This window comes from Ruditapes philippinarum, unplaced genomic scaffold (assembly GCF_026571515.1).
Source record: "Ruditapes philippinarum isolate M1 unplaced genomic scaffold, ASM2657151v2 ctg11387_1_1_1_1, whole genome shotgun sequence".
Lineage (NCBI taxonomy): Eukaryota > Metazoa > Mollusca > Bivalvia > Venerida > Veneridae > Ruditapes > Ruditapes philippinarum.
This window is the reverse complement of record NW_026851579.1, coordinates 1-16,838: the sequence shown is the minus strand read 5'-3', so window position 1 is coordinate 16,838 and position 16,838 is coordinate 1. Positions and strand designations below refer to the sequence as shown.

Sequence of the window (16,838 nt, the reverse complement as noted above, 5' to 3'; positions counted from 1 at the left end):
TAGACTAGGTTCCCTGCCTACTTTAACTACAGTGTAAGGGAAAGGTAGACTGGTTCCCTGCCTACTTTAACTACAGTGTAAGGGGAAGGTAGAACAGGTTCCCTAAGCCTACTTTAACTACAAGTGTAAGGGGAAGGTAGACATGGTTCCCCTGCCCTACTTTTAAACTACAGTGTAAGGGGAAGGTAGACTGCTGGTTCCCTTGCCGACTTTAACTACAGTGTAAGGGGAAGGTTGACAGGTTCCCTGCCTGCTTTAACTACAGTGTAAGGGGAAGGTAGACTGGTTCCCTGTCTACCTTTACTACAGTGTAAGCAATCCTCTACGCAGTGATCTCTCATTATCAGTACAGAGATCTCTGTCATCACAAACATTGAAATATCAATATTTGGATATTTATATTTTTTAGCTTTTTAATTTATTTTTCATTATTTTGTATACTTTTGATAATTTTTTGATAAAATATAACGGACGTAGGTACAAAAAGTTAAAAATAAAACAGAAAGAGAAAAATGACGTTAGATTTTCTACGTAACGGCCGATATTTACATTTGAATTTCGGCGTTACGTCATGTGACTTTCATCATAATGTGACGTCTGTGAAGGCAGTGATTACAATTCTGCCAAGGGAGGTAATCAGTGTGAGGAGTTTGCAGTGTAAGGGGAAGGAACTCCAGACTATAATAAGCATAGGCTGCTATTTCATCAGAAGTCAACCAGCCGAAGTAGAGTAGCATTTGGGTCGGGCTGTAAACTTTTTTAAGATACTTACCTAATTGGCTTGGGACAAATTAGCAGCCTTTTAATCTGCATATCAATATACAATCTTATTTTGATGTGTTCTGCATATTTTATAATGTTACATCATAATTATACCTTTTATGATTATAATATTATACATTACTGTCGGAAGATGTGTGTACAACATTGAAAGCACTAACTGGAAAGAAGGTAACAAAATAACTGGTAAATTAACTTACTGAATCCAGTTTTGCCTCATAATTATTCGTGAGCTGAATACAAACTTCTTGCGCCTTCGCCTGGCAGGCTTTTTCTACACGCACCCGCCATTTTGTCTCTATGACCGAGTGCCAAGCATCCCAAACTTTTCTTTGTAAACATCTTTGATGATGCTTCTTAGCTATCATGGTACAAAATGTCTGAAAAATATTAAGTTTGTTTGTTTTGTTTTTTGTTGTTTTTTTTTAATTGGGTTTTACGTCATACCAACACAGTACAGGTCATATGGCAATGTTCCAGCTTTAATGGTGAAGGAGGACCTCAGGTGCCCTTCCGTGCATTATTTTAGGCACGGACGCGCACCTGAGAAGAACCACCAATGTTCTGTAAGCTAGCTGGATAGCTTCCTCACTTGAAAGAATTCAAAGTCCATGTCGGGATTTAAACCCACTGTGTTATATTGAAGCTCTTTATATAAATATATGCTGCCTGTAGTTAACAAAATTATAGAGATGGCAACAAGATGATCAGTTAATCCAGAACTGGATCGAATGTCCAAGTATTGCTAAATATAATTGATTATATACATTTTAAGTAAAGTGAAATAATTAAAAATTTCTGAGATATGTATCAAGTTAAATAAAATAATACAGCATTTTTATTCATTTAACAATAATTTCGTGTATGTGCTTATTCATTTTTAAGCAAGTTTACTATCATAATTCTTTCATAAAAGCATTTTGGAAGAAGCAGTTTTTAAAATTCAAACAATAATTATTGCAGCAGCAGAAATATAGCTTTATACATTAAAGTATTCAACAGTATAACGCAATGAAGCTTTCTGATTTACCAATACTAAATATAAAATGTGACCATACATACTATAGCCCTGTATGACAAATGGCTGACGACTAATTTGAAAGTAAAAGTGAATAGTAACACTAGATAGAAGAAATTTGTAAATTTTTCAATCAGTTTTTTTGTAGTACTCAATTATAAGATGGTTTACCAATACTATATTTGAAGTTTGAGTCTCAAAAATGCGTCTTATAACGGAAAATGGACGATACATACACATGCCATCACGTCCCGGATGTCCGGGAATGTCCCGGAAATTAGGTGTCTGTCCCAGAGGCGTCCCAGACATGATTCATGCCCCGATAATGATAAAAATCTAAAATAATCTACTTTGCAACTAGAAATTTTACATTTTTATATAATCTTATTGCCAAGTTTTTTATTAAATATCTGTCGGAAAGTCTGTATGTAAAGTTATACCTCTCTTTTGAAATCATTATGTTTCATCTTCCACTCACAGAATGTTCTCATCATTTCATTTTTATCCTTCTGTTTCTGCATTGCATGCGTCAGATTAGAGATTACTTGATCCTTCCTGTCTATGGATTTTTCATACGTAGCTAGTAATTCCTTTAAACTATTTATTTCTTCTACAAGTTTCATCTTGTCAGAGGCATGCCTGAAATACAGAGTCTAATATACCAGTCAATGTCTTAACATGTCCAACATTTTTTGAACAACTTCAAGACTTCAACAAGCAAATTCGTTGAATTTATATCCCCCCGCCGAATACTGGTTATTACTAACACAACAACCGAAGACATGCTAAGGCTTTATTTATATATTTATCATGGCATAAACAATAATATTCTTTGTACTTGATGAATATTCAGGGCAATAATAGAGCCATAACTCTGTGTTAGATAGTAATATCTTGACATGCCAATGAGATGTAAATTGCCTTTGTGTATCCATGGTTGCCATAAAGTTTTGTTGAACTCAATACAGCAGTTGCAAAGAAATAGCAATATTGCTCTAAATGCATACTACATAACTAATCAAGGGCCAAAACTCAGAGTTAAAGTGTCTGACCGGAACAAGCTATATGCACATCTCCTCTTGGTAATGAAGGTTCCCGTAAAATTTCGTTGAATTCCAGTCAGTAGTTACAGAGAAGTAGCACGGAAAAGATTATTGCTCTGGTTGCATACTGCATAAATATTCAAGGGTCATAACTTTTACATAAGTTTAAGTGTCTGACCGGAACAAAGCGATGATATAGGCATCTCCTCTTGGTATTTAAGGTTCCATAAAGTTTCGTTGAATTCCAGTCAGTAGTTACAGAGAAGTAGCACGGAAAAGATTATTGCTCTGGTTGCATACTGCATACTGCATAATTAATCAAGGGCCATAACTTTAACATAAGTAAAAGTGTCTGACCGGAACAAAGCGATGATATACGCATCTCCTCTTGGTATTTAAGGTTCCATAAAGTTTCATTGAACTCCAGCCAGTAGTTGCAGAGAAGTAGTGCGGAAACGAATATAATGTTCTATATGCATACTGCATAACTAATCAAGGGCCATAACTCTGAGTGTCTGACCGGAACAAGCTGACGATAGGCGCATCTCCTCTTTGTATTGAAGGTTCCCATGAAGTTTTGTTGAATTCCAGCCAGTTGTTGCAGAAAAGTAGTTCAGAAACTAATAACTAATCAAGGGCCATAGCTCTGAGTTAAAGTGTCTGACCGGAAAAGACGGCGATATGCGCATCTCCTCTTGGTATTGAAGGTTCCCATAAAGTTTTGTTGAATTCCAGACAGTAGTTGCTGAGACATAGCGCGGAAACCATTTTAAATCTATATGCATACTGCACAACTAATCAAGGGCCATAACTCTGATTTAAAGTGTCTGACTGGAACAAGGCGACGAAATGTGCATCTCCTCTTGGTAATGAATGTTCCCATAAAGTTTTGTTGAATTCCAGCCAATAGTTGCAGAGAACTGCCCGTCCCTAGATTTGCCACTACTTGCCAGCTATTTCCCCTGAAAAGGGTGGCATTAAGTGTAAAAAGGGTGAAATTAACTGGAAAATGACAAAATTCCACTCTTTTTCCACTGTAGTGGCAAAATTACCACCAAACGCCACTATCCTTTGGTGGCATTTAGGTGGCATTGAGTGGAAATTTGAACATAGACTTTTTTCATGGTGGCAATAAGGTGGAAATTGGTGAAAAATGAAACTTAATTTATTTTGAAGGTGGGAAATGAGTGGCTTTTAGTGGAAAAGCAAAACTCTAACTATTTTCTGGGTGGCAAATTAGTGGAAAAAAACTTAGAAATTTTTGTGAATAACTTTTAGTCGAACAGGGAAAGGGAAAACTGAGAAATGATTGTGCATTGCAGGGTTTAAAAGATTTATTTAAGTTAAAGCTCCAAACTGAAATAAATCTGTTTCTAGGTTTTATCAAAGCATCAAGTGAACTTTTTATCAAAAATAGAATAAATTAAAGTTGACCAGTTTGAAAATTTATCAGAAACTCGTATTTCTATAAAATATTTTATATGCAATACAAGAATGCCATGAACACAATTCTGATACAAAGTCACTGCCCATAATGGTATGATAATTCCAGCTGTAAAGTAGCAGGAAAAGACACTGAAATTGGACGTGAAATCACTTTTCCAGGCGTAAAACACACATAATTAATTAAGAGCAAGAAAAATTAGAAAAGTATGGGGTTACTTTATTTTCCATTTTTTCTTTCTTTTTTTTTTTCAGTAATTTTCTTTAGGGATGTAAAGTTTGACTTAAAGTCAAAAATGTCTATGTTCCATTCTATGCTTGTAAAATGAAATTACGGCTGTCACAAAAGTGTACTTAGCTTTTTTAGTTGCAATCTGTACATTAAATAGTTGAAATGTTCTTCAATGCCCAGAAAATGCATTTTTCTGCATAAAGTTTGTTGTTAAAATCTGCTATGATATTTGATGTCAATCTTGAATAAATTTTGACTTTGGTCTTTTCTTCTAATTGAGATTTGTCTCTTTAATATTACTTTAAGCTAATATCTGGTGAGTACTTACACTTTTCATGTGATGCTTACAATAATTAAAGTGAAAAATGCAAAGGGCAATATCTCCAAAAGTATGCAAAAGAGTTATGGTTCTTAAACACAGCACATTACTCACAAAGATCTATATCTGTGAAGTTTCAAATTAATATCTCCAATACTTTTTAAGCTTAATAATCAGAACAAAAATTAAGCATGGAGAAGTACAAAATGGAAATAAACCCCAAATCATGCAATAAAGACTCTTTAAGAGTTATGATTCCTATGCCTTGTACTTTTCATCAATGAGATTTAGTTACATGTGGAGTTTAAAATTATTGTATCAAACATTTTTTGTACTATGCTTTGCAAATTAAAACTTGCAAAGGGCAATAACTCCATAACTTTGCAGGAGAGAGTTATGTATTTTAAAGAAGAAAAAAAAACATTAATCAAACTTGTTAACAATAATATTTAAATGCTATTTAATAAATATACATAAAAATAGATCAGCCTTCAAGATAATGAAGCACTGTGCTTGCTTATTATACATACACAATATAGTATGCCTATCAGAGGCTTTAAATCTATAGTAAAAATAATTGTGTGAAAAGTAAATAGCTAATAGTTCCTGATAATTTCTTATAATCAGGATAAGTAAAAAATACTAGCTAGTAAATACTGCATCCTATAAGATTTAACAACAAGGCATACAACACAGATCTGATAAAACTACTGCCCTCTTATCTAGTAATCTCTGCATGGGGTTAATAGTTTACTCAAGCTGACCAGACTGTTCCATTTGATTGTTTTGGGAGAGGCAACATTATACATGTTATATGTAGAATCTGTGTTAAAATAGCATGCTAAATTATCTTTCAAAAACTTATTTCTACTCAATCTATTTAGATATTAGACATAGTTTATACATTCAAATGAATGTAAAAAATAAAATGATGGGCGCTATGGTTTTTGAATAATCCCTCACAGTTTAAAATTATAATGGAACCTTCCAGTTGTACGGTTGTAAAGTTTGAATTCAAAGGAATTGAGGTCAGTTAAAGCTTGCAAACACAAAGGAAATGATTGGTATTGTAGCAATTCTGGAGATATTATCTTGTTTAAAATGTAAGGGTGCATATTTTTGATTTCTCAAAGAATACATTAAAAGTCTTATTAGTGTGGCAAATAGAAATGAGAAGTTTTAACTGAAGTGTGAATGTGTAATGTATAACATTAGACAAGAAGATAAACAGCAGAATCATTCCAAGTCAAAGTTTCAGGTAAGCAACTTTTACATATAACATTTATTATTATTTTTGCAGAAACTATTAAGTTTTTTTTACAGTAAAAATAATGAAGTGGTATTGTATAAAATTATGTTTTAAATCTGTTATGTTTGTAACTTGACTAAAAAAAGAAAGCTGAAATTACATATAAAGAATGTAGGAATGTAAAGAATGTAGGAAGAGCTTCATCATTTCATAAATACAGTATGTTAGAAATTTTAAGTTTAAGAAAATAATTATAGAAATTAATCAGTAAGTACAATATCAGTATTATGTACAATATTACATCAATCAAACTATAGATAACCAGGTACCTATTACTACAACTTTCATGCTATAAACATATTTCCTTGTGTGTCACATGTGAATCAGATCAAAAGTAACTGTTTTAATAGTAAGCTTCATTCCTTCATGCATTGTTGTAATTCAGCTTTCATGGTGCAGTAGATATATAACCATAACTAGACAGTCTAGAGTAGGAGAATGACAGTTCATAACAGAAACAGCATTAAATAAGAATTATTCTTTTGCAGACACAAAGCAATGCGGACCAGCCTGGAGCAACACACTTGTTCTTCAGTGGCTTTAAAAAGGTATCTTGTTAATTCAAAGTTATTTCAGAATTGATAGGAAAGAAGTGTCGCAGTACCCAATAAGACACTTTTCAGTTCTTAATAAATATAGCTATTATGCACTATTTACAAACCTACTTTTATTCAAACTCTTTATGACACTTTAATTTGCATTTACATTTAGTTTTACAAATTTTAGAGTTTTTGTACACCTAAGTTTGAAAATTTTGTCAAATATTTATCCTGATGAAGGTTCGTTAAGAACTGAAACCACAGTATATAAACGATTTGAACCCCAACCGGATCTTGTGAGAAGATTTTAGTGTCAGCCATATTCTGCCACTTCACTTGTTTGAGATATTGGTATTTATATTGATACTGATGGACGTTAGGTTAGTAAATCTATATGTATATTATAAGAGAGAAACTTTATTAAACGTCTAAGTTATGCAAAACATAAACGTAAGCACGAAGGCTATAAAATAATCGAAACTCACGAACAACTTTCAGGTGATCAACACTGAACACGAACAAAAACCCGTCATATTCCAATGTTGATTTAGTTAAACATTGAATTGTGATATCGAACTACTAAAGTGATAAATAACAAACAATAATTTAGTCATATGCATAACATATTGCTGTATCTTGAACATAAATTTAAGAGTTTATCAAGGAGGTCATTTCCGTAAACTGAACGTTACTTGCTGGTGATTATGAACCCTACTTGTGAGTTTACGAATTTTATCTGTACCCTGACTTGTGAGTATTTTTAAAGATTTATTGGAGAAAAGTTTACGTTCATTGCGATTTTGTATCAATTATTGCCATAAAATCTAAATGATTGTAATAGAATTTTAGTATATAAGGTGGGATCTAAGGTATTTACCGAGAATTGGTTTAACTGATAATATTGTTAATCATTTGTTTAATAAAATATATAATGCTATGTATATTTTTCTTTCGGGTCACCATGAAAGAATACAACTTTCTTGCATATCAGACTAGCGTTTCCGTTAGTTTTACCCATGCCGGAAATTTCATCTGGCATGGGGGTTCCAGATGAGTCGCGTGCTGTACAATGGCACGATAAAAATGACGTCATTTTACCGTTATGAATGATTTTGTAATTCATACGCTGTTGAATGAAAGTAGTTACGGTTGTAATGATATAAATTTTCATTGAAAATAAAGATAAAGAATTTAAAATATAATGGAATATGGTAGAATATGCAAGAAAAAATATCTGACATATGTTTGCGGTTCGGATCGGAATATCCGTCCCTCGGTCACCCGCCCATGGGCGGGTCACCTCGGGACGGATATTCCGTTCCGAACCGCAAAATATGACAGATATTATTAGTATATACCGTTCAGTAAAGACTACGAATTTCAATGCCATCATTGGCCACATAATTATTCGCCATCCAGACTGCAACTTGAAAATAAGAATAAATAATGATCAGAATAAAATGTCCTACTTAAAAAATTTCAGCGTCACAGCCAATAACGTAAACGAAAAAAAGAAGATTATAACACCAATTGCTGAAACACTGACAATTAAAGTTTCAAAATTTCCCGAATATTCTCCGTTTAAAAAGATGCCTATGAAAGATATACAAGAATAAAAGTCGTTTACATGTCAGAAATAGAAAGTCGATGAATTTCTGAGAATATAAAACAGTGTTTAAAAAAGTAGAATGAAACCAACGGTAGGTGTAAAGCTTGCAACATGTTGAAATAAGTAATCTGCAAAAAAATTCTTTAAATGATATTTCGAGGTTTATTGATACGTGACGTTATATAACGGTCACGTCAAAACTAACAACAATGCCGTTGAACTAAATATAAAAAAAATATAGTACATATGTAATATTTTAGCTTTATATCTTTCCAAAGAAAAATGAATGGTAAGTGAAGATGAGGTTTGTTAGTTAATTATTCCTATCAAGAAATAATTGACTTTATGATTCGTTTAAACAGCCACTTTCGTAGACAGTGAAAACATGACGAAGCTCCGCCATTCATATGCAGTTTTAGTTACTTACATGTAAAACATGTACCCTTCTCTTGTGACACAATAACTTCATATTCTGCACAATAAAATTTGGAACATACGACAAAAACACAATAAAAATCATCAAAAGTGACTCGCAAGTAATGGTTCAGTGAAAACACAAGTAGGGTACAGATCATTAAAATTGTTTTAGCAAGACGGGTACAGTTATCAGAAATGTCGCCTCTATTTTTTACTATGTTTTATCAAGATTCAAAGATATTTTCACAAGTGTCTGTCCGGTAACATGAGGTTAAGACAATAAATTAAAGATTCAGATATGAGTTATAGTGAATTAAACAATTTTAGGCATACATTTGCTTGTGTAATCGGCGTGTGTTGACATAAACAATACATGAGGCGAAGAGCACAGCGTTTTAAGAAGGTTATGGATGTATATTTAAGCAAAGATAAATTATTTCTTAATATGATTCAAATGTTAACATACTGTAACATATTAAATTCAAGCCGATTTTTAATAGTTTAATGTGTCATTACGCCTGATTGTACGTTTAGATGCTGAGATCTTCTCACAAGATCCGGTTGGGGTTCAAATCGTTTATATACTGTGGAAACTGGAAGATTATTAAATTACTTAACCTGCACTGATGTTGACGTGTTGTATTTCTTAATTTATTTCTTTTTTTAAAATTTTGGAGTTGTATACATATACCATGTTTCATTTTCTGTCTTTACTTATTGGATATTGATAATCATATTTTAGGACCAAGTGATGGCAGAACTGAGGCACTATGCCTCATATGAGAAAGGTACAGAATGCTATTCAGTATAGAGGAGATTAAAGGCGGCTCGTTGTTTGGTATGAGAAAATGGAACAGAGAGTCTGACGCCAGACCTGCTTTTGCAAACAAGGCAAAACTTAAGTTCTTGAAAGGTAACTAATGAACTGAATGAAAATATCAGTTTTGATTGACTGCATACATTTTCTGCCTTGCAGTATTAATAAATAAGAAAAGTTTGATTCTTCCACGTCTGCAATACTGTTTTGTTAAGGTTTTAATCATATCTATGCACTCAACTTTAATATAGAAATATCCAATAGTTATGTAAAAAATTAATGTAAGCTAATGTTTTCCATTATTGCAACAATTATTCATAATATTTTTTTGTTTCAGATTGTGCGCTGGAAAAGTGGCTGACAACCTAAAGGACTGTAATCCATAGGGTGATTCTGCACCTCCTCAAATCGTCCAGGAATAGAAAGATAAACTGAAGATAATAAATGGACTAATGTGTTGCTATTTTTTGAGACAATTATTTCATATGGAGACATTAAAAACGATTATTTTTAAAATTTGTTTGTTTCTTTTTTAGGGTACAGGGTGACTTTTAAGCAGTTTCCAGCTATTGCCACGCACAAGGTGGAAAATTTCTGAAAGGGTGAAAATAGGTGGCATTTAGTGGAAACTGAATTTGCCACTTTGTGGTGGAAAAATGGTGGAACAGTGTCTAAATACTCCACCAACTTTCGACCCTTATGGTGGCAAAAGGTGGAAATAAGTGGCATTTGGTGGAAAATGAGTTTGCCACTCAATGGTGGCATAATGGTGGAAATTTGTCTAAATACTCCACCATCTTTCCACCATGATGGTGGCAATTAGTGGAAACAAGTGGCATTTGGTGGAAAATGGGTTTGCCACCCTAAGGTGGCATAATGGTGAAAGTTTGTCTAAATACTCCACCAACTTTCCACTCATTGGTGGCATTAAGTGTAAACAAGAGGGCCATGATGGCCCTGAGGTCGCTCACCTGTATATAGCCCCCCCCCCCCGGGCCAATTTTAACCCAAGGGCTTTTATTTGTTTATTTGAACAAACTTGGTAGACACCCATAAGAAGATGTTTCATGCTAAATATCTAAGTTCTAGCTCATTGGGTTTTTCAAAAGAAGATATTTTAAGTTTTTACTATACACATATAGTTTAAAAAAATGACACCCCTGGGGCAGGGCCAGTTTTGACACCCGGGCTTTTATTTGAACAAACTTTGTAGATATTTACTAAAAGATATTTCATGCTTTATATCTAAACTCTAGCTATATGGGTTTTTTCAAAGAAGATTTGTTAAGCTTTTGCCATACACATATAAGGAAAATCAATGACCACCGGGGCGGGGCCAATTTTGACCCCAGGGCTATTATTTGAACAAACTTTGTAGACACTGATTAGAAGATGTTTCATGCTTAATATCTATACTCTAGCTATATGGGTTTTTTCAAAGAAGATTTGTTAAGCTTTTGCTATACACAGAAAAGGAAAATCAATGACCCCCGGGGCAGGGCCAATTTTGACCCCGGGGCTATTATTTGAACAAACTTTGTAGACACTGATTAGAAGATGTTTCATGCTTAATATCTAAACTCTAGCTATATGGGTTTTTTCAAAGAAGATTTGTTAAGCTTTTGCCATACACATATAAGGAAAATCAATGACCACCGGGGCGGGGCCAATTTTGACCCCAGGGCTTTTATTTGAACAAATTTGGTAGTCACCCATTAGAACATGTTTTATGCTAAATATCTTAGCTCTACCTCTTTGAGTTCTTTAAAAGAAGATTCAAGTTTTTACTATATGCATATAGGGAAGATCAATGACCCCCTGGGGCGGGGCCAATTTTGACCCCAGGGCTTTTATTTGAACAAACTTGGTAGACACTCACTAGAAGATGTTTCATGCCAAATATCTTAGCTCTAGCTCTTTGGGTTCTATAAAAGAAGATTTTTTAAGTTTTTACTATATGCATATAGGGAAAATCAATGACCCCCTGGGGCGGGGCCAATTTTGACCCCAGGGCTTTTATTTGAACAAACTTGGTAGACACTCACTAGAAGATGTTTCATGCCAAATATCTAAGCTCTAGCTCTTAGGGTTGTTTAAAAGAAGATATTTAAATATTTTTCTTTCGGTTGCCATGGCAACCAGAGTTCTGCATGGAATTAAATTCTTTGAACAATTTTTAAAGGTGACCACCAAAGGAACATTCCTGTGAAGTTTGGATGAAATTGGCTCAGTGGTTTATGAGGAGATGTCATTTTAAGCAAAAGTTTACGGACGGACGGACGACGGACGAAAAGCGATCACAAAAGCTCACCCTGTCACTTTGTGACAGGTGAGCTAAAAAGGTGGAATTAACTGGAAAATTATATACCATCAGTCCTGCTCAAATTTTTCACCATTTTCATGATTTAAGTGGCGTTTTGGTGGCATTTTTGTGGCATTATTGGTGGAAAATTGTCTAAATACTCCACCATTGAAAAGGGTGGCATTTAAGTGGCAAATCTAGGGACGGGTAGTCCGGAAACAATTTTTACTCTATATGCATACTAATAAAGGGCCATAACTCTGAGTGAAAGTGTCTGACCGATACAAGGCGACGATATGCCCGTCTCCTCTTGGTATTGAAGGTTCCCATAAAGTTTCGTTGAATTCCAGCCAGTAGTTTAAGAGAACTAGTCCGGAAACGATTTTTACTCTATATATATGCATACTGCATAACTAGTCAAGGGCCATAACTCTGAGTTAAAGGGTCTGACCGGAACAAGCTGACGATATGCGCATCTCCTCTTGATATTGATGATTCCCATAAAGTTTCGTTGAATTCCAGCCAGTAGTTGCAGAGAACTTGTCCGGAAACGAAATTCGGATGGACGGACGGAAGGACGGACAGACGGACAACGTCAAAACAATATCCCCCGATCTATGGGCGGGGATAACAAGCACTTGGTGGTAATTGTCTTTAAATATCAGATTTATATTAAGTCATAAAATGTACATAATATTCAGGGTCGGCTACTTGTCCGTTTCTATGTGAAGCATTTTTTAACTTGTCTGTTTGATATTTACATAGTTAATTCTTGAAAATCTTCACTTGTCCGTACAGGCTGTGGGACAACCTAGGCAATAGTGACAATTCATTTTGCCGGCCTTGCATATAATATATAACTAACTTACTTTTCTTGTTCTTTCACCAGTTGAAGTCTGCCTTGTTCCACTATCCGGATTTTTGATTGACTGAACTCAGCCTTTATTAAAATAAAGATAAAAATAAATAAATAATATTTTGTTTGTTTTTAGTGTATGATGAAATTTTATTTCATCCAGTGAGCTTTTAAAACAGTATTCTCACTAGAGGCACAGCCATGAGTGAGAATACTGTTTTTAAAGTTAAAATATTCGAATACCATATTTAATGACAGTTGCATTGAATTAAATGAAGTTTTATCTTTCAAACTACATTTTTAAAATTTATCCACATTATTACGGAGTCGCAAATTTAGCGGCGCGGGTATGCAATAAAAACATTTTAACCTAAATCTTTAAAGTCATATACCTTGTTCATCTTTTGGTAAAATATTTTTATCTTAGAAATGCATTGAAATCGATGAAATTCTTAATTTGAATAAAATAATGAATAAACTATGTATGGGAAGCTGCATTCCCTTATTACGGGTCAAGTAAAATTGGTCTTTTTCTTAAAAAACTGCCAGTTTTTTTTTTAAATGACACTATATATTCATATGGTGACCACATAAAATTATAATGTGTAGAAATCAAAACATATCATATCTACCTTAAATGAATTACAAACATGTTTATTTTATACATACAAAGAGACTGTGTAGCAATTATTAATATTTTTAAAAATAAAATTTTAGCATAGTATATCATTAACAACATGATTAAAGAATTAAACATACAAGAACATTTCTCTTTAGATCTAGGCACCATTGGTCCATCATATTCTCCATCTTAGCTACATCAGGATCTACTGTTGCTTTGTATACTTTCTCATATTCTCCAGTTACCTGCGGCAAAATACAAAAACATAAAAATATCATCAATCAATCTATCTCAGGGATTTTAGAAATATGACCCATACCAACGGAATTGGGAATTTCAGCAATGCTTTGTTAAAAATGGGAAAAATGTATTACTTAAATTTTGCAGTAAATAAATGAATGCAAAGAGTCACTTTCTAGGACTGTATCTTATTTTCAAAGATTTTAGAATTTGTTATTTAATATATTTATTGTGTATATATTTATTGTGTAACTTTTAATTACAATTTTTTTCCTGTGGACTGGGAAAATTATCACTATTTTCAACTGGGAATATTACAGAATATCGGCTATAAAACAAACCAAAAAAATTCCCTGAATCTATATTAGTTGTTTGATAGCTGCTGAAAAAATCAATTATCATTCAATAGAAGGTTTACACCCTCATGATATAATTCCTGGCACCCAAACTCCAAACAGTGAAATTATTTAGCTATAAAATCACTGTTTGGGATATATTATTTCTTAAATACAAGTTGTTTGTTAGCTGCTGGAAAATAATATGCGGGAAAAAAATCATCAATCAATCAATCTATAACAGTTGTTTGTTAGTTGCTGAAAAAAGCTTAAGATCAAGGAGTTATCATATCCTTCAATTAGTCAAGCTAAAGATCAAAGAGTTATCATATCCTTAAATAAGTCAAGCTTAAGATCAAGGAGTTATCATATCCTTAAATAAGTCAAGCTTAAGATCAAGGAGTTATCATATCCTTCAATTAGTCAAGCTTAAGATAAAAGAGTTATCATATCCTTCAATTAGTCAAGCTTAAGATCAAGGAGTTATCATATCCTTCAATAAGTCCAGCTTAAGATCAAGGAGTTATCATACCATTCAATTAGTCAAGCTTAAGATAAACAAGTTATCATTTCCTTCAGTTAGTCAAGCTCAAGATCAAGGAGTTATCATATCCTTCCATAAGTCCAGCTTAAGATCAAGGAGTTATCATACCATTCAATTAGTCAAGCTTAAGATAAACAAGTTATCATTTCCTTCAGTTAGTCAAGCTTTAGATCAAGGAGTTATCATATCCTTCCATAAGTCCAGCTTAAGATCAAGGAGTTATCATACCATTCAATTAGTCAAGCTTAAGATAAACAAGTTATCATTTCCTTCAGTTAGTCAAGCTCAAGATCAAGGAGTTATCATATCCTTCCATAAGTCCACCTTAAGATCAAGGAGTTATCATACCATTCAATTAGTCAAGCTAAAGATAAACAAGTTATCATTTCCTTCAGTTAGTCAAGCTCAAGATCAATGAGTTATCATATCCTTCCATAAGTCCAGCTTAAGATAAAAGAGTTATCATATTCTTCAATTAGTCAAGTTTAAGAACAAGAAGTTATCATTTAAATAAAATTTCAAATGTTTTTACCTTATTGTTGTTTCCATTCAAATCTGAGACTGTTGATGGTATTCTTGCAAAATAATGACTGGGTATAGGATCTGTAAAATATAAACAACTTGTCAACAATTTTGTCAAAATCCATGCTAGAGTTACTGACCTTTTATAGTGGCCTCCAACTATAATCCTACAGACATGCATTAATTCATAAATGAAAACCGCCCATTTGCATTGAAAATACATGCTGCATATAAAAATTTTAACAATTTTGTTTTTCAAAGTTCAATCAGGGCCCTAAAATCCATGTAAAAATTATGAGCCTCTGACAGTGACCTCCAGTTAAGATCCAAAAGACAGGTACTAAGTGTTATGTGGAAAGCTTCAATAGTTTTGAAGATTGATGTTGCATGCAAAATTTAACCAAAAATTAAATTCTAAGTTCAAAAGAGCTATTATAAATTCATACAAAAGTTGGTTTATACAGAATTTATTTTAGTTTGATAGTGTAGGAAGCTATAAGCTTATAGACACACTTTAAAATCCGTTCCTGGAACCAACCAGTACTGAGCAATGTGTGTAAAGTTTCTTGCTCAAGGAAACAACAACTTGCCCCTGGCGGGGTTTGAACCCATGGGCTAGCGATCATTTGATTGCTAGTCTGACGTGTTAACCACTCGGCCATGCCACCACTGAAGGTCATTAGATAGAGACCTCCTATTAAACTCTCAAACATAGGTGCAAATTAGCATTAGTTGTTAATGAGATATGATATGGCATACAAAACTTTAAAAGTGTTATGCCTATGCCCAATTATTCTTCAAATAGCCGGCCTAAAAATTGTCTTAACTCATACTTAATCATGTCATAGCTAAAGGCCAATTTAATAATGTTATATAACACATGTAAATTGTATGATGTCATAGAATGCAAATTAAATTAAATCAGGTCTGATGTAACACAACTTAAATTAAATCATATATAACACAAGTTAAATTGAGTTATGTAATATAACACAAGTTAAACAAAATCATGTCATATAACAAAAGCTAAATTGAATCATAATTGAATAATAACCAAATCTATTCAGGGATCATGTAACAAATCAGCAACATTACCATGTGGTCTCTTTTCGTCTAGGATTGGTGACTGGCCTCCAAAATCAGGAAGCTTTTCTCTTGGTGTAGTTTGTGGCCCATAATATATAAAACGGCTGGTGACAGTTTCAAGCAAAACATAACAAAGGCAGTTTGCGTACAATATTTAATACACTAAAAAGACTACATAGATTTATAGCAATACACATGATATAACTACAGTTTGTTTTGTATATGTATTCTTAACTTAGTTTGTGTAAACATGGTTACCAAGAAACTCTTGAGTTAATATTTTATCGCATCGGTTTTGTATTGTTTCTATAAAATTAATTTTACGGTCACGATACGGTTCAAGTTAAACCACCAATATTTTTTTTCAAAATTATTAACCCCAGAAGAAATTAACATATAATTGTATTCGGGTGCGAAGATTTCCCGTTGGATATCTGTTGTTCATACCAATACAAAAAAGGTCCATTTGTCCGAAAAACTATCCTTTTTTTTTCTCTCAAAAACATTTTATATAAGGATATTTTTTTACAATTTCAAAAACTTAAAAACCTAGAAGAACCTTTTTTTTATTTAAATGTTTTTTTGGTAATCTATACAATTATAGTGAATAACATTTCTTTACAGAAGTCAGAATACTACTTTGTTTATATTTTGCTATATTTTCGGAATATTACTGCACATTTAATCGCTTATCATATAAATAAATATCTCAGCATTTCTAAAAACCACATTTACTTACTATGTTACCATTAAGCCAACAAGATAGACCTTCAGGGAAGGACCCTAGATAATGTTGGTATAACTT

General features: G+C 33.1%; 1 protein-coding gene across 1 annotated transcript; it reads right to left on the bottom strand.

Annotated features, from left to right (window-relative positions):
• Positions 1 to 971: 971 nt before the first annotated feature.
• On the bottom strand, positions 972 to 16,137 carry LOC132749887 (centrosomal protein POC5-like; the record flags this gene model as incomplete). Its single annotated transcript, XM_060739840.1, has 6 exons — positions 972 to 1,160; positions 2,239 to 2,437; positions 12,698 to 12,768; positions 13,444 to 13,551; positions 14,958 to 15,028; positions 16,043 to 16,137. Coding segments are annotated over 6 exons (733 nt in total), but the record flags the coding sequence as incomplete, so codon positions are not given.
• Positions 16,138 to 16,838: the final 701 nt, after the last annotated feature.